The sequence below is a fragment of the Vidua macroura genome, chromosome Z (genome assembly GCF_024509145.1).
Source record: "Vidua macroura isolate BioBank_ID:100142 chromosome Z, ASM2450914v1, whole genome shotgun sequence".
Taxonomy (NCBI): domain Eukaryota; kingdom Metazoa; phylum Chordata; class Aves; order Passeriformes; family Viduidae; genus Vidua; species Vidua macroura.
The window spans coordinates 64,998,236-65,018,005 of NC_071611.1; the positions used below are offsets into that span (position 1 = coordinate 64,998,236).

The following is a 19,770-nucleotide window of genomic DNA, read 5'->3' on the forward strand; positions in this document are numbered from 1 at the left end:
ATTATTATAGGAAAAATTTTAAGAACCTGTTTGCAGCACATCCTTTCCATGACCCTGATTTTGCACAGATATCCTTGTAGAACCATAAATTAGCTTTTTTTTTTTTCCAATGACTTGAAGGTCATCTTAATTGTTTTTCTTTAATTGGCCACAAATGGTATCTTTCACATCCTTGAAAACCTACTAAGTGAGCCACTGAAAACGTATAAGCCTGCCAATATATAAGGCAGATTGAAATTAAATCAGCACAAAAAATACTTAAGCATTGTTAGTAGGGGAAAAAAAAAACAACACAGACCCTAGTCAAAAAATCAGCTTAGGCAAACAGTACAAATTACTGGGTTTCCAAAATGGTGAAAAGCAGAAATGAAAAGTTTCTCTGGTCCAGAAAAATTTTACAAAGCAATAAAACTATCACAATTTACTGGAATGCCTTCCTTTAAGTAAATCTCAACATAAGTAAATTTAATAACTCTGTTTTGTAGAAAGTGATTTTTTTGTTTCTACTTTTGCTTACAGACTGTAATTAAGCATAATTCTGATGCATGGCCATAAAATCTATTAATTTCCCTAGGACTTCCAAACCAAAATCATTCATAGCACCAATATATACTAAACATAAGGATTTTATTATTTCAAATGCATAATTGTACTGAACCTCTAGGAAAGCAGAGGTGCTATGGAGCCCTGGAAGTTTTGATGCCACCTACTATAGTGACACTGCAGTGACTGTTAAAAATGAAGGTGATGGCAACTTCCATTAATATCTGTTTTTCCTATTTGCACCTCATATGACTTACTGGTGGGTTAGTTTCTCAACTCAAAGACATTCCTCATGGTTAGAGGGGAAAGTGAAGTGTTCAGCTGGAAAAACTGAGGAGAGGTCAGTCAGGCAAGTTACAGCAGCAATAATTACAGAAGAATTACGGGTGGTGAACGTAGGGAAGGCACATTAAATACGAACAGGTTAAATTCAAGATTGTTTATAATCTGCTAGCACTTTTGTTCAGGAGCTGGGCTGGGGGCAGTTCTACATTACTTGAATAAGCTATTTCTCTACATCTTCCATAGAAGTAAAATAGCTATCTGCCAGGACACTCTGCAGTTTTACCTGTGTGTTTACCAGCTCCCCAGTTCTGGAAACTAAGCCTTCCTAATGCAAGGATGTGGCTGAAACCAGAACTTATTCCTGCTGGATGGCCTGGAAAACTCAGGGATGAGCTAACTCCCTAAGCATATCTTTCAAGCTGCATTAGTCAAAAAAAAAAAAAAAAAAAAAAAAATTAAAGCAATACCCTGGCCCAGAAAAATCTCAGTTTGGGAGGACTCTATGCCATCAGAGTGTGCAAGGTGGTTCCAGGCAGGTTCAACGGGGGCTGTTTCACTGGAAAAGTCACAGATCCACCCACCTCTGCAGGGTTAAAGGAAATCCAGGGCTGCAATGGGAAGCTGGCACTGCTCGTGGCTCACGTGAGTGTCTCACACACAGCAGTGCCAAGGGATCCAGTTTCTGCCATGGCCTGCATCTGCCAAATCCCACGAAGAAAACAGCAAGATTTTCATGGAATTTGCGAACTTTACAAAACACCCATGGCTGTGAAGGAAATCTGATAGTAGCAGAGCTATTGTAGTTTAAAAGTTACCTTAATAAGCCCATTTAAAGGTAAAGGTTTCTCTGAGGTGCAAGGCTTAGACCTGCAGCTTAATGTATTAAGGAAAAAAATCCAATTTTCCTCTCATGCTTTACAAAACCCTGGAGACAAATTATGTCTTTGTGCCACTTTTTCTACTCCCATGACTTCAGACTATAGTCCCAATAAAGCTCTGCTAATCAGCAACAGAATCAAATTACAAATTAAAACCCAGTGATTCAAACAAATCTCAAGATTACTTCAGCACAATAAAAATGGAAGAATCCCACTCCCATTTTCACAAACAATCTTAACCATGCTTTGGTAATAAACCAAAGACATATCACTTCATTTTTTTGCTTTACCACTCATGCCAACTGGGGGGGATCACAAGGCTATAACCATTTCAGACAAGTCAGTGTAATATTGATTTTTGCCTCTGCTCCAGCTTATCCAGAAAGTGTCCTATTGATTTTGAAGGAATTATCTGCGGACTCTAGGCATGAGAAGAAAAACAAAGTGGATGTCCTGGTTGTGGACAGGACACCCACTGAACTGCACACTCACTCAAAACTGACAATCAGATTCATGTATTATCCATTATAATATAGATAATAATATAAATATAAATAATATCATACATATATATAAATAATATAAATAAATAACATTTATAAATAGATATAAAGTACTGTTGTAGGAGTGTGAGCAGAAAACAGGCAGAAAACATAAACTACAAATGTACAGTAGGGTTTGATCATCTCCACATCTACACAGACATTAGCACATAATTCAACTATTAGCACAACTTCTACAGAAGACTATTTTATTCTCAACCTGTACTAAAAAGCATTCATAAAAACAACCCAATCTGACACATGACAGTTAAAAATTTGACAAAACAGTAATTCAGTTTGGGAGGGAAAAGTTGTGTCAGTTTGTTTGTTCTTCAATAAAATCTGTTTGTTTAACCTATATTTAGCACTCTGCGCACTTTTGTTAATATTGCACTTGTCCCTAGCCCAGAACTGTCCAACTTCTATTCCTGGAATTCACAAGTATTTCCTCAAAGGGGAACTGACAGCTTATGGATTGTGCTGATTCACTTGCTTCTCTCACTCAACACATCTTCTGTCCCCTCCTTTGTCTTGACTATCGTATTCAGTCAATAAATCTGTATTAAAATAAATTGTTTTCCATGACTGTCATCTCTTCCACCAGAATGCGATGTTCTGCAAAGGAATGATCTCTTCATCTAAGAGGTGTTTCCTCTCAGATATATCTACATTATCATCACCTTCTTGATCCACCTCACACTGACTTTCTTTCACTGCAAGCAAACACTGCCTAATACACTCTATTTCCTTTAAATAAAAAGAAAATACCTGAAGAAAAATTACACCTTGTGCAGGAAATGTTCCCCAAGGAAACATTTAATTAACAAAACTCCTAGCCACAACTCAGGTTTTTCTTGCTGAAGAATAGATCCAATCCTGTCTCCTGGTCAGCTGGGATGTAATTTTTTTTCCAGAAAGGCAGAGGATGTGGTGAGGAGCAGATACTCCAAGTTAAAATTGAGCACTGAAAAAAGACAGGCTCAGCACTCTGGTCAAACCTTAGGCCTCCTCTCCCTAAACTGAGAGCAGACACTAACCATTCAGGAATTGGCAAGGAGTCATAGCAGTAAGGAGGTAATATTTGCTACAAAAGGAAATGGGAGTCACCCAAAAAATTTATTCCCTCCTGAGAAACAACAGATAAAAATCAGTCTCGGGGGCTGGCAGATGGACTGATGCTGTAACAGGATTAAATCTGTTCTCAGACACTTGCAGATAAAATTCCTTTATAAGGAGAATAAACAATTCCACTAGAGATAGGACAGCAATTTGGAAGTAAATGTTTAGTTTTGCAGTTTTACAAAATATTTGGTCCCTAAGTAGAACAGTACCTTCCAATATGCGTGAGTCCATGAAAATGAACAGACAGCTACATCTGGAAATTGGCCTAATACCTCACTCTTTGAGGATAGTATCTCCTTTTCAGTCAGGGCATTTTATCTGGTCGTCAGCAGCCATAAAATCCCTGAACCTCTGCTTTACAAAGACAATGGCCTGTCTTTCAAATATGGGTCCACCTGTCATTTAAGTAATGAAAATGTCTATTTGATGGACAATATTACAGTAGGGCAATATGCATAATTACAACTGAATTAATAACTTGCTATATATATATAAAATAGTATTAAAAAAGCACAGATCTTTATTCTGTATCATTGTACCTTTCTGTAACTAAAACCAAGCTGGGGGATCATGAAGAAAATACAGCTAAAGGCAGAGTATCAAAATCTTTTACATAGGGCAAGCAACAAGAAAGCTCAGAAAGCCAAGTTCCTCTCACTTACTGTTATTTCCAACACTTTTCACTGTTCTTCAATTCAGTTTGATCTGTGCTGTAGCTCTTCAGATAAGGAAATCATGGACAGATAGCAGCAAATGTCAGCTCTCAAGCTCAGAAGGATGAACAAGTGAAATCAGCAACTTTCTTAGGTTTGTCCACGCAGAAGGGGATAAATCCCAGAACAAATGTTCCTGTAGCACATGCACAGAAATATCCACTTCCTCAGCTCACCCGCTTTCTCCTACAGCTACACCAGTAATCCCAAACAAATTTTGGCAGCTCCAGGTAGCCCTAATGTCACCCAGGAGCCTTTAGAGGATCACCAGCCTCTCCAGAGATCACTGTTCAAAGATACACAAAAGGCAACCAGCTGAGGAAAAAGCAGAGGAAAGGAGCTGCACGTGTACTCAGAGTGAATTATACTAGACACAAACCCTGTGAGAGGAAGAGTTAATTCCAAAGGCAGATTTAGAGGTTCCTGTCTCATCTAAAGCACACTTTCAGACTTGAAAACCTCAGTAAATAACAGTATTTTTGCAATCTGTGCTGTCTAATGATTCACATTTCTTCTGCATGTTTCATTAGTTACAGAAAAGCTTAATACATAAGGTTTTCAGTAAGAAAGATAGCATGTTTTGACAATTTATTTTGACAATTCAGTGCATTAGATTAAGACCAGTCTTACAACAGCACTCTGTTGTGAAAGAACAATGGTTCTTTCAGTTTCATGCCTTATGCAAAACTTGGGTGTTTCTTTGGAACTATATATGAATCCCATGTAAGCATACATGAAAACTACACAACAAATGTAGTCGTTAAATTTAAAATAGTTAAAGTCTTCCTCATGCCAACAAATATGCTGCTGGAACAACAGATCAGTTCCAAATGAACTGAGTTATTATAGCAACATATTTGAAAATTTAAGAAAACAACATTTCCTTTTTTTTTAAGAAAGACAAATGAGAGTTGTTAATTTTGTAGGAATAATGTACTAAGTAAATTAGCAGTTTGCAATTTGTTTGTTAGAAATTTACAAGGTCTGTGGACTTTAACTTGTAAATACAGTTGTTTTTATCCTTGGCTAAAATATATTTCTTTCAACTGGGCAGTCACTAGCAGAGACCCACCTTGAACTTGATTTTAACAAAATGTGTGGTTTCATGTTAGCCTCAAAAATACATTTTTAAAGACCTTAAAAAGGGGGCCACAAGGCTGGAACTAATAAAGAATTATAATTAATTGAAAAATAGCATTGAGAAACTGTATTTCAGCCAAAGGGAAGAAAAGATAATGATTTGTGTTCTGCACAATTCTGCTCTTCTCATCTCCTGCACATGCTCTTATGGCAAAAGGAAAGGAGAAGGAAATGGGAGAAATTTGACTAGAGTACAATGGAAAGACATTGAGAGTTCAGGGAGTGAAGGGTGAAGGGAAAAATGGTTGAGTCAGTTGCAGAGTGAAAAAGGAGGACAGAGTTGCTAGGAAGGCTTTCGCCATAGCTTTTAAATGGGACCTGGCACCATCAAACTTTGCACATTAGTAAAATAAAAACTGTGAGGTTTTCTTACATGTAAAATAAAATTATGTCTTTGCTCCAGACACTGTACTATCTGCATGTTTCTGAGCACAAAAAAAAAAAAAAAAAAAAAAAAGCTCATTAGTGCTGCTATGTGGGAACAGTGTTTGCAAGTAAATGAAGAAAAATCAGGTTACACAGAGTAACCTGATAACTCAGAAAAAAGCTCTGATCAGAGAGCAGAAGCCCAAACACTGATGATTATCTGTCTAAAAAAGAGGACAACACCATGGTAAGAGTACAAGACAGGCAGAAGCAGGTGAAAACTCACCACTGGAGCAGTTGGGTCCTCCCCAGCCAGGCTCACACTGACAGGTGTTGGGAGCAATACAACGGCCATGGACACATTTATCAGCACAGTGAGCTGTCAGAGAAGGGAATAAAAAAAACAATTACAGAACTCCTACCACTAGGACAAATATTCTTTAAAATAGTCCTAATCCAGTTCTTTCATGTCTCAAGTACCTCTTAAAAGCAAAATAAATACCAGTGTATTAATGTTTGGTGGCATCTCTTAAAAATGTGTTTAACTTCAGTCTCTTCTGTTTCTCCTAAGTTTGAAGACTCCAGCTAAAAATGTGTTAGTATTTCTCAAATACTTCAGAGAAAATTGTCCAAATTTAATGAAAAAAGAGTCAAAGTACGATCCAGGTTGAAAACCCATCTGACCATCATCCTGGGCAAAAGGCTCTGGTTGGTTGAAACTTGGATGGGATGACTTCCACAGGTCCCTTCCAGCCTCAACCATCCTGTGACTCTCTGCAGCAAACCCTCATGCCAAGAAAAAGAGGGGAACTTCAGCAGGCATCCAAAGAAATGCTCTTTTGCAACAGCATGGATAAAATATGATTTGCAACACACCGATATTTTAGTATCAACTTTACCAAATGATTGCATAGATCAATTGAAGAATAAACAAACAGTGATAGAGATTGAAAGCATGACATATAAACCTTATTAATCACTGCAACCTTTATTGTAAGTGCTAAACAGGGCTGCCTTAAATTTATTCTTTTTTCTTTTTTTTTTATGATGTGCAAACATGTTTGTAAGCTACGTCTTACTTTGAAACAGATCTTTTGTTTGAAGCAGCTAAGAAAAAAATGAAAAGGCTTTGATATCCAGCATTATCAATGACAAAATATAATACACCCAAGAGGAAGAATCTCTGACCAGCAAAAATTTGCTGGCATCATATTAATCACAAAACACCCCTAACTTTCTGAAATACATACACTGTAATAATTTCCTTCTTCTCTAAACAATAATAAAACCTAGAAAATATGCACAGGATGAGATTTTCCTTTGTACCAACATTTACAGAGAAACTAAAGCAGAAATCTGACTGCTATACAAATGAATACAAAGTTATCAAGGGGAAAAAGACAAAGGGGATGTTAAAAAAAAGTTTAACAGGGCTACATATGAATCACTGTGGTTCTAAATAACTGAAAATATTCTAGAGTAATTAGGTATTTAGGTAAAATACTTGCAATTGTTCTGGGTTTTTCTCAATTAAAGATGATGAAGCACATTGCTTATCTTTACATTTAGTGTGTCCAAGAAAAAGGAAAACCACACAAAGATTAATGAAATAAAAAATTTTGATTATCTGGTATCCCAGCCATTAACTGCTTATTTTTACAGTCATTAGTTTTCATTCTCAACTTTTTCTAACAAGCTACTTTTCAGATGTGCATTAAAATGATCTTCATTAGAAATCAACAGGGAGAATAATAATTTTTAAACATTTGATGAAGCAAGGCATTATCACAAAGCGTTGTTGCCTATTTATGTGTTATGGAAAGACTGAGTTTAAATAATACATCACAATTTTCCATTAGTCTTGTAACTTGACGTGAATCACTTGCATCTTTGAAGATTCCTTCCTAGTTAGTGCTGCCTTGGGCACTGAGGCTCTCCACAAACCAAATGTGTGAAAAACCTTGCCAGCAAGCTGTGAGACAGCAGCAGGTCACTGTAAACATACAGTGTGAGCACTTGTAGGAATAACCCAGGCAATGAAAATGCTCAGCCCAAATTTCTGAGCCTTAAATACAATAAGGCAACACTCCACCACCTCCTCTGTGAGACAGCTGGAACAGAACAGAAAAATAAAGAAGTTGCAAGAAACCAGACCTATCTCCTTGCACTGCCCCTCACGCCATACTGAGCACATGGATCCACATTCTGGATATACCTAAAAATCTATTCTCTAACCAAAATAAATTATTCTCCAGACACCTTCTAAGCTAACTGATTCTTGGCAAGTGAGTCCTACATCTGTAAGAGACAGCACATGCAAAAAAAGTATTGCAGTGGACATGGGGATGAGAGAACCAAATTTTACTACACAGAGATACAAAGGGGTGAGGACAATATAAAAATCACCTAGAAGAAGCTGAAAAGACACGAATGACCAGGAACAGATAAACCAGATAAACCACTTTCTCTTGGCTTTCTATGGAATTGTTGGGCACAGTATTAAAAAAAATACTTATATGCAGGTGCAGGTGAAAAACTTAATATGAAGGGTTTTTTTTTTTACTGACCAGTGTGAAGAAGCACCAAAAACTCCCTGGCAGCAATTGCCATGTCTTCTCTTTTTCCAAGGGAAAGCTCAATTATTGTATAAAAAGCAATCTGGGTTTATTCTTGCACATTTGCTTTTACATCTTATTTGCCCTTTCCTTTTGTGCCTTATTGTTTTTTCAAGATCTTTTCTACACTCTTGCCTTCATTATCTGATGTTAAAAGAAAACTTGAAAAAATGTATTTTTATCTTTGATGTAAGTTTATGCATGCATTTTAGTATCTGTTGCTTTTTCACTTCAAAAAGCCAATCATAAACCAGTTAACATAAAATTGAAACACTTTGGATGTAATTATGCACATAAATTAAATGACTGCAAGATTTAACTCCAACTTCCTCCAAATTAATTGAAACAAGCATTTGTCGTGGGAAAAAAATATATTATCTATTAAACTATGTTATAAACATGCTTTTTTCAAATAAATCCTTCACTTCTATACTGTATGCTAGAACATATCCCTTGTTTGATCCTTGTTTCCTGTGCTTGATGGCAATTTGCTAGCAAAGTGAGTGATATCCAATTATACCTTAAGATGGATGGTGCTTTTCCTATTTCATGTTTTGAGGGAATTCAACAGGCATAGTTCTTCATTAAGGTTCTTAGAAATGTACTACAATGTTAGAAACTAAGCAAGGTAAATGGTCGAGCTGCCAAAAACAATCAATCTTTGCTTGTGTGTCCATCTACAAGAAAGCCACTAGAAAATGTCTTAAAACCTTTGAAATCTTTATTTTCAGAAACATGCTAAAAAAAAATTTGCACTTATTGAAAAAGTTTCTAGTCTGTAGCTAAGCTAGCATTAATATGTCAAATCTCCTAGGGGTTGCCACTGATAGTAGCAGACAAGAGGCAGGAAATTCTTCGGAATAAATAAGAAATTTAGTCAATCACCCAGCCTGGGGTGGAACTGCCGGGAGTAAGCTCCTTAATAGAACTTCACAGAATTACTGTTCTACCTTTGTATCTGCATATAAACTGCATTTAGATTACCTCAGAAAGTGCATCAGGTCTAAACGTAACAGTAAAAATAACAACCTGAGGTCCAGTTAACCTACTGTTCTACAGAAGTGTAGGCAATAGTGAAGACATTTGAAAAATTTGTGTATTATTTGAGAAATTTGTGTATTATTTATGTCCTCTATAAACAGGAGTTTCATGAGGACAGCACAAAGCACTTTTTTTTAGTGAAAGTGAATTAGTACGTAGTAACAAGATATCTACACTCTTACGAACAGTCCAAGTACTGACTCCATATAATGCTGGATTTAAAATTAAAATACACTTTCTTGTCAACCCACCTAAAGACAAAATGAAATGGCACAACTAATAAAACATAGATTCCTATTATTTTTGAGAAGCAGCAATGAAATTTCAATTCACGCAATGTCAAGTCAGTAGACTTTTCTAATTTACCTTTCTAAATTGAGAAGCCAAATAAAAGAACAAACAAACAAACAACAAAATATTAACAATAACACAAAGATTTTAGCCTTTTAGAGGCATCTTACATCCTTCCACCAGGTAAACAAAGTAATCCACACTGCATGGAAATAAAACTGCAGTAATGGAAATGCTCCAGCTGGAGATCATGAAGACTGAAGGTCTCTCTCTTTCTTCCAAGGTCAAATAAATGCAAACTCTAGTACACTGAAGGATCTGTATTTTCATATAATTTAAAGTCTAAGGCATTCCACAATCACTTCAGAAGTCAAAGCAGATATGTCCTGAGTATCATTATCAGGCATATTTTTATGTGGTAACAGGAAAAAATAGTATGTCCAATGGTATTTGAATTTTTTCAGGTTCTGAATATCATTGTGTTAACACAATGAATTTACTACATATGCTATAGCTATGTAAAATCTGTTGTCATGTAAGAGAATCACCATCACATCTGTCATCACATCATGAGTCAAACTGTAACGCACTTCAAAAAGTATTCTACCTAATAAAAAAAATAAATATAATTATTCACACATGCTGTATGATAACCAAAAGTAGTCAGAACTTAGTTCTTGTAAGTCTAATATATACATATTAAAAAAAAAAGCTAAAATCATTGCCAACCTGATATCAAATATATTAATTTTTTTAAAAAATATTTTGAACTTGCTTTTGAATCAAAGCTTTTTTTTTTTTTTTTTTCAAATTCCAGGATGTAAAACATATTTTTAACAAATACCATTTTAAGACCTCCCTAGGTCTGCACAAGGCCACACAAGAGAGAGAAAGAACTGAGCCAAGGTTGCCTCCAGACTCCCCAGACACAAATTTTCCCAGTTTTGGGTTAGATGAGGAGACAGGGGTGTGTGCCACTCAGAAAAGGTGCTGAGACCTCCAAAGAGTTGTTACAGACCTCTGTATGTCCAAGAGAGGTTCAGCAAGAGGATCTGCTGGGGTCTATTCCAAGGAGAAAAGACTTCCATATCCCTGTGGTTTTAAACGTTTTGTTTATCTACCGTGTTGGAAAACACACTGATGCTTGCTTGCACTGTGCATTTTCCACACAATCATTAGCTAGAACCACACATCAAGGCTGGCTGGCCACTCAGACATCTGAAATCCAACCATCCTGTCATCTTCATCTGCACAGCCCCAGCTGGCTTCAATGAGAGCTGCACATGCATCACTGCTGAGTAACTGAGCTCCTCCAACTTGGCCTCCACGAGCCACCCATCAGAGGGGAGTCACACCAGCACAGTGATGGGTGTATGGAGTTTCAAAACAAGAAAAAAAAAATTTTAAAAGCTGAACTTACGGACACACATTTCCCTGCTTTCATAGAATCCAGGGCAGCACTGGGATTTGCGCCTGTACATCGTTTTCTCACCATGTCTGTAGGCAGTACGGTAACTGATCCTAAAGAAAGGAATGAGTGTTTGTTACATACCTTGGTTCAGAAACAAGACAGGATATATTCTTACACATTTTAAAAAACATTCAGGTGTCATAAGAAAAGAAAAATGCTCCGAGTGGTTGATTTATCTGTCGCCAATTTCAAGAGTCCAAGGGCCTTAGGTTCATGGATGTTCAGAAAGGAGGAAAAGAATAGGGACTTTTTCACTTGTGATGGTTCATACTTATGGGCATATTCCTCTGAGGAAAATGCTCTTTGCAGATGTCATCAGTTTTTATTCATTCAACCCTTGCTTGTTTTCTGCTTACACAGGAAGTTTCATTTAACAAATCTTTTTACTTTTCTTTCAAGAGGCATACACTTACTTGCCTCAGAACACAGCACTGCAAGCAATAAGGGGTCCCCATGATATTTCTAAACAAATACACCTTGCAGGGTCTGGAGAATTTAGTTTTTCCCAAGCTGCTTACTTTCTGTTAGCACTCCATGGGATGGTACACCCCAGCCTGCTAACAAAATGTATGTGGCATTGCTTGGACAGGCATTTTCCAGCTGACACAGATTACAGCAGTCAGACAGGCTGGACATTACAGCTAAAAAATCCTATATATCATGCTTGATTTTGAATCAAGAATCTTAACAACATCAGCAATTTGACAATATTAAGGTTCATACATCACCTGTGTCGTGTGCACTTGAACCAGTTTAGGATGTCAGTACAACTGGTATAGTAAATCTGATCAAAAGGATGTGGATATGACTCTTGCACTGTAACTGAGTAACTGGGGAGAGACAGAGAGAAAAAAGGGAGATCATCAAGTAAGTCCTTTTAGTACAGTCTCATTTAATTAGGTCTTTTACAGGTCTTTTAATTAGGTCCTGTTACAGAATGGAATAAATATAACAAAATACTCATGTCTAAAAAAATGAGACAGAAAGCTTGCAAAGAAAAATAAGCTTGCAGAGAGTCACCATGTTTCTACTGTGTAACACATTTGATGAAATTCCACTATTGACATTTAAAGAAATGTAATGTTAACCTCATTTTTTTAAAAACCAGAACACCTGTATCTCAAATAGGCATCAATTGAAGTAGGGCAAAGGGAATTTGGTGTTCTCCTGTGGAAACTTTTATTAATGCAACTAGATAACTGAACAACTAGTTAAGGAGCCAGAAAATGAGGTTTCTTCTATTATAATCCAAAATAGAAAAAATAGGACTTTCTGAGAAATCTCTTGTAAAATCTGGGATCTGGGCCTATAGGAAGACATCCAGTGCATTTAGATACTAAGTGAATATTAACACAGAAATACACCTGAGTAGTAATTTCTGAAAAATTACATTACAGGCATACCACCAGTCTATTCAGCAATCAGAAATTAATGAATACCGAACACCATACTTTCTTTTGCTTACTGGATAATTTTTAACAGAGAACCACCCACACCACACCACACCCCCAGAAATACTATGCGAAATCCTACTTTTTTTTTTTGCCAAAATACACAATTATACAGTGTCCTAGAAACAAATCTACACTGAGAGCCTCCAAAGCTGTCAGTAGGGCAACAGGAGCAGAGCCCTGTCACAAAAGGGGAAAATACTGAATCATCCTAGAAAACTCTGAGATTGTTTGTGCTGGCAGCCAGTCCTGGATTGCGCAAGGGAGCTTGAAAATACAGGAATGCATGGCAAGCTCCTGCAGCAGGACTGATTCCCAGGACCCGCCAAAACACTAAAAAGCCCGCCCAGCTCTCCTTCTCTTCCACTCATACCCTCTCTAGCCCTGAGCCCCCACTGCAGGGTGACAGCCACAGTCTCCTCATCCTGCAGTCACCATCTATGCCAAGGGCAAGTACATCCAGAGCCACTCACTCCTAAATGCACACACCCTACTCCATGTTTTCCTGCATGAAGGCAAGCAGCCCTAATCCACCCAGCTGTCCCAGCCCAACAAAATACCAGTGGGATGCTGGCGCTTGCCTGAGGCTCTGTGCTCTTGTCCTGAGGCTCTACCCCTTCTCACAGTTTGTAAAGGCCATTTTAGTACTGAGTGAGGTCTATTTTTTATTCAAAGCATACAACAGTGACAGTGACAGTCAAGAGCTTCTGTCTGGCACTTTGCCCTTTCATACCTCTGTCCCTTTGTCCCCTGCTTTGGGCAGCAGCATGAATGTTTCACTAAGTTTATTTGGAGCTCTGCCCTGTTTGTGAGACAGCACAAGAAGGAAAAAAAGTTCATGCAACAAAGTGGGCATGCATGCTGGATGCATTTTTCGGTATATTTTTCCTTCTGCAGACTTTGATCAGCTAGTTTTAAATTATATTATGCAGCGTAAATAGTTATATTCACGGTTTCTTTCCCATTTTGCTTTCACTATGTGCAGCTTCCCCCAAAGCCACTCCTATCTACAAAAACTGTAAACAAAGCACATACAATATAGGACAGTGTCCAGTAACACTGTAGACAAATGCCTGACTACTATGAACAGGTATTTAATCTGGTGACTACTTCATATACACATTGTTGCATGAACTGTACCCAGCAGCTGAGGCAGAGGTGACAAATGAAGCTGAGGTAAATTCCCAAGGAATGTCCTTACGTGTTGGGTTTGTTTTTTTTAACAGAGGGATTTTATAAAAAAGTAAATACAAGTTTTCTCTGTAAAGATTTAGCCATAACCATCACTAATAAATGTACAGTGGCTCAGCAGCACTCCCCATGACTAAGCATACAACACAGTTTACATTAAGTGCAGGAAATACTGATGTGAACTGATTTTCACAGTGAACTGTGAAAATTAAGACTTTCTCATGGACCAGCTGATCAATTACAGGTACAACAGTTGTAATGAGACCAGAAGTCTTGTTTTCACTATCATAACTTTGACACAAGGAAAGAAGTTCAGCAGATGCTTGAAGCTCAACCTCTCCAACCCATTGTGGCATTTTGCAATTCACATGAAATCGGATGAACAAACAGACCAACTACATTGATGATGAATTTCATTTTGCATGTTATAAATTTTTGAACCTCATCAAAATAATTAAACAACAAATCTTAATTCAGATCCTGTGAGTGCTGAATAGGATGGAATCAGCATAATCAAATTTGGCCAAATTCCAATATGGTTAATTATATTTTGCATATGTAAAATTTCTTTTCACCTAAATTGGAAAGAGCTATTTTTATTCACTTCTAGTACCCAGATGGTTGTCTAATATTGCTGGTACCACTCTAGTGGCTTTTTTGCATCCTAATCCCTAATGCAAAGATGCATTTCAGCCTACTGTTAAATAGTCTTTTACTTATCCATGAACTCACCTGCCCATGCAGTAAAGTGAATTTCTTTCCCCCTGTTTTTAAACTCAGCTAAAAGCCTTCAATAATTAGAAGCATGCCAAGTAAAGCAAAGCAAAATTATTACATCAGAATTTACATCACTTATTTTTCCAAAAGGAAAGTATTACCTTTCCCAGTGGCTACACACATTGGGATCTTCCAGATTCAAAGACACAGTTGAACCCATCCAGTGGTACAGGAGTATGACAGGGAAGCCAAAAAGGGAGTTGAAATGAAGAACCATCTTTCCAAAGAGATGACTGTGAGGAAAAAAACAGAAATAGTACATTAGTAATACCATAGAGAATATAAGTAGCTAATAATCAATCCAAAGCAAGGGGTACTTCAAGGAACACACACTGCTTGCCCAGCAGCAGCAACAGCATGCCCGTTTTGGAAGAAGAGCCCAAATGGAGTCACTTCCCATGAGGTCAGCTGGTAGACAAACTGCACCTCAGAGGTCCTGCTGTCCCCTCCAACTGCAGCCACCCAGGCTGGGTGTGCTCAGCCAGGCTCTGCCCACTCTTGAGAGCCAGAGCTGAGGTCTGGAATAAAGGCTGGTACTTGCTCAAGACCACAAGAGTGGAGAGACTCAGCTGTGACACAGCACCAGGAGCCCTGCACATCCCTCATTCACAGCAAGGGTTTGTGCCTCCCCACATGCTCCCCATGGCCAGCACAGCCTCACACGTTACCCTGCAGTGTCACTGCTCTTTAAACTTGAATCCCCAAAATTTAATTCCCCTTCCTCAGCTGGCTGTACAGTTTCCAAACAGAATAAACATTCGTTAAAAAAAGCTGTTTTAGTAACATGAAGGTCTGAAAAGATTATCCTAACACTTCTACTAAGCAAATTATTTTAATTTGCATGCTGAAACACTCTTAATCCAACTGGCCATTAATCCAAAATGCCAGAATGAACTCTATTAACATGTAATTTATTTGTAATGACTTAAGCTACATTTCTGTTTCAGTGAACATTTGACCTTATTTCCTCACTTACACATTGATTCTAACATTATGTGGCTACAGAGATAACAAAAAAATTAGATCCTTGAGACTAATCTGTAGTATAATAAAAAACATTTTCTAATAAATATGTTTGATTTAATAAAAATATTTGTAACACACTAAATTAATCCAGAAATAGCAATTTCTTACTTTAAATATTATGGAAAAGAATAAAGCAAATTACATCAATCACTTTACTATATGAGAAAGAAGACCACAGGACCATGGGGGAAAAAAAAAAGACAAAATAGTCTTACTTAACTCTTACTTCAGAAGTCAACATAAAAAAGCTCACAACAAGAAACTATTCTATTTAAGGTATCTGAGGATACAGAGATGATCCTATTTTGCTGAATTGTTCTTGAAAAATCAGGCTGCTGAAAGGTATTTCTTGGTCTGTAACTATTTCTCTGCATGCAGCAAAGCAGTCAATGTGCACTTATTTCAACAGCAGCTGTATTTTCACCTAATAATTGCAGTGAAGTTGTGATTTCATTGAAAATATTCACTCTGATTAAGCAGACTGTAAATGGTATTTCCCTTTTTTCTTTCTTTTATTCTCAACTTCAGCAACTTTCCTTTTGCAGGATACATTTAACAAAATTTAAGATTAAAAAAAAAATTTGCATGAACCCCCTAGAGTAAAACTTGATTGCATTCCAGATCTTTCACTTAATTATTAAGGAAAATCAAAACAAAAAATCAGTACAGCTGATTAGCATTGCTGAAGTGTTGATATTAGCAATAAAAGATGCAGATGACTCATTTAACTCTTGCTGCCTACAGTTTGCACCAAGAACAACTGTTCAGAGATTCACTTTTCATACCATATATTGCTCAAATTATTTCACCCAATAACACGAGAGTATTTTCATTCTCTACATGTACACAGAACCTGTAGTTTAAGTACTGAAAATGCTCACTTTGAGGAATGCCTTCCCTCTGCAAATTAGTACATACTCGAGACAGAAAAAAAACCCAACAAACTTAAAATCCTTGGTGTGTCACCACCAGGACTTCCCTTCACAACAGAGCACTAAAATCTTATTGCTTGTTAGTTTTTTCTACAGCATTTGAGGCAAAATCTGTCAGTGACAAAGATGTATTCCTCTTTCAGGCAGGAACTTAAAGGCAGCACCAGTGTCTGTTCAGGTCACACTTCTCTGTTTCCCTCAATTTTAATCCATGCCAATGATTTAGAAATTTTAAGAGGAAAGCAGTGCATCTGCATGAAACAACTATAGAGTACTTCCCTTAATCTCTGTAAGCTAATTAAGGAAATTTAACTAGTTATATATTTATTTTATAAAAATCAGATAATCAATAACAGTCATTTAAAAAAATAAACCTGATCACCCCAAGGTTTATTATAATTACTAACAAGCTCATCTTAAAATGGTGTAAAAAGTGTACAAAATATATTCCTATAAATTACAGGTACTCCCCCAAAATACATTTAAACTCGAGCAACTACACAAATTGCATTTGTCTCACTAGTAAGCTGATGAAAAATCCTGTGCACTATATAAACACAGACAGTTAACCATTAATAACCAATATCTGACATTTTTAGGCACTTTCTCTGCCACTACTAACTATGTCTACAGTTTTTATTTGGTTTGGGTTTTGGTTTTTTTTTTCCCCATGAAGAGTACAGGATCAAAACCAGAGAAAGAACAGATAACTAAAGAAAAGAGGCAAAAAAATGCTTCTTCTTTATGAGGTGAAAATGAAGACTGCTTACAAATTAATCTCTCCCCTCACCCAGAGCAGAGCCACAGGCAAAGCTGAGGGCACACATCTCTCCCTCATATTTCTTGTAATAAAAGGAAAATAAATACAGGTAGAGCTGGGGCAAGGGGCAGGGAAAGGTATGATGGACACTGTAAAAGAAGTGAAGGTTGCTCAAGGCTGCAAACAAACATTTTTTAGTCAGCAAAATCAAGTGCTGCCAGAGAATTAACCAGGATTAGAACTGAATGAGCAACAGAGAATGGGACGACACAGTTGCTAACATGACATAATGGTCCCAAGACCAAGGGAACTGCTGATGCAGCTTTCCCATTACTGTTGCAAAAGCATTTTTACCATTGAAACATGAAAAATGAAGCAGGAACGGGCCATTTAGTTAGAAGACAAACTCCAGAGTAGTGAGAGCCTTTCGTACTCTGTCATGGCATCTCAAAGGTTTTAGAGCACTCAGTCCTGCCTTTCTGCAGTGATAGGGCACAAGGACTTCAAAATGTTTTCTGAGCTGCAAACCCATGGGCTATTCTTAATTGTACTGACATGGCATCAACCTACATGTACAGCAAGTGCTACTTTAAAAAAAAATCTTCTCTCTGTCCATCATAGTTTTCTTCAAATTTCAGACTGAATTGTAAACCACACAGTCATCTGCACAGAGCCCCTTGGAGGTGTCCTTGCCCTCACTCTCTCCAGAGCACCCCACACAGACTTGGTGACTAGAAGTGGAAATTACAGCTCCATGTGAGATAAAAGAGTTTTTCTAACCATTTTTGGGTGAAGAATTGTTTGGTCTTTCACTTCCTACAGAGTCTTTTCCATAACACTCTTCACTCCTGAGGCTCAACTCCTCTACCAGGGACACAATTTGCTTATAAAAACATCTCTCTCACGACTGATGTCAGGCAGAGCAAAATTTGAATCTGACCTAATCTTGTCAATGATGATTAATCCCATGTTAGCTTCTGTGAAAAAAAATAAAAACCCACAACTGATTGCTTTTATCGATTACATTAGAGAATTAATGGATGAAGAGCAGAAGGCGTTTTCCCTTTGGAAATCAGTAAATCAGTTTGACACCTTGTCACATAAAATCTCACTCATAAAGCAGATACAAAATAACCTGAATTAGGAGCGTTATCACACAGACCCGAGGCTGGCTGAAGATGTAGAGTCACAGCAAATGGAAACTGACTGGTCTTTTCCCAAATCCTAAAAACATACCACTCCAAAGGCAGCATTGATTGTCACTGTCACGGGGAGCTCAGGACAGACCAAGCTGGCAGGCCTGAGACTCTGCCTGACAGAAAATGTGTGGGATCTGCACAGCCAGCATGGGAGTTTGCTAAAGGATAACCCAATAGTGCCCTAAACTGAAGGGCCCTAAACTTTCACATCCTCCATGGTCAGATGATAGCAGCCCTTCTTGATGCAGCTTAATCAGATCTGACAATCTTCACCTGTGATGCTTTACTTTCAAACCTCACTGTGAAACAGACTGACACATTTGGACAGTCCAAAGGTGTTGAAGATGGGCTAAGCACGTGATGGGGAAAAAGCAACTCATTTAGACTGGCGTCTGAAGAACAACCAAATCAAAAGCTGAGTGTGCTGGAACAAGCCTCCTTGACGGAGCTAGATATGCTGCTACTTTTTTCACATTACATTGCTAAGAAAAATAAATCAGTAATCTATGATCATTTTTCTTTGTTTATTAGATGACATAATTTTTATTTTTCAGTCTCCCTTTAATTATCAGAGGCTTCTAAGAAAATTAGGTTTATGTAATCACAGTGTTTGTGTGTTCTGGCCTCATGCCCAATAACTTGTAAATTTATTGGTCACTTAAAACAAGAGAGAGGAAGAAGTCTTGAATTGTGGAGCTCCAGAGAATCCAGTGATAATGTGCAAGTCTGGAGGAGATCAGACTTTATTTGCCCCTAAGTGATGGAATTACCAGTTTTGAAAGCTACAGCATCACAATCTTTTCAGTAATGCTATAATTTCACAGACTGCATCTCTCTACAATTCCTACTAAGTATAAATACAATAATACATTACTTGATTTAAAAATAACAGAAAGCAGCCTTCAAACTATATTAAAACTGTAATCTGGAGTACATTTTGAAGTTAAACTGTATTTTTTTGATTTTTTTTTCTACTTAAACACAAACATTTCCTGGTGTAAACCTGGAGAAGCTGAGAGCTGTCACACCACACATTGTTTTGTAAGCATCAAACAACCTCTTGCATTGTAATTACAAGCACAGAATGAAAAATGGTAACTGCAAACATGGGAGGAAACAGGAAACTTTACCACCCAGCAAATATGTGGATTTGCACTAGTAATGCCACACGGTTCCAGATGAAACAGGTGGCTGGATAGCATGGATCATGCTGCAGCACAGACCCGAAAGTATGGGAATATTGCAACAAGGTCCTTAAGGACCTTCCCTGCAGAACACTCAGCAGTATCTTTTACGAGACCAGTTTTACTGCATCAGATCATGAGAGTTTCCTCTACGAATTGTCCTCTAGAAAAGCAAGATTGTCTTTGGCCTGCTGACTTCACTTACTGCCATTCAGTGAGAGCTTCTGAAGCTGCTAAACTGGC

General features: G+C 37.5%; 1 protein-coding gene across 1 annotated transcript in view; it reads right to left on the minus strand.

Moving 5' to 3' along the window:
* The window catches only part of MEGF10 (multiple EGF like domains 10), an 83,295-nt gene that overhangs the window by 50,068 nt on the left and 13,457 nt on the right, over window positions 1–19,770 (minus strand). Inside the window, 4 exon segments of the mRNA XM_054004141.1 lie at window positions 5,876–5,968; window positions 10,957–11,057; window positions 11,736–11,837; window positions 14,528–14,659. Coding sequence (XP_053860116.1) covers window positions 5,876–5,968; window positions 10,957–11,057; window positions 11,736–11,837; window positions 14,528–14,643 — 412 coding nt within the window. The 5' untranslated portion in view covers window positions 14,644–14,659.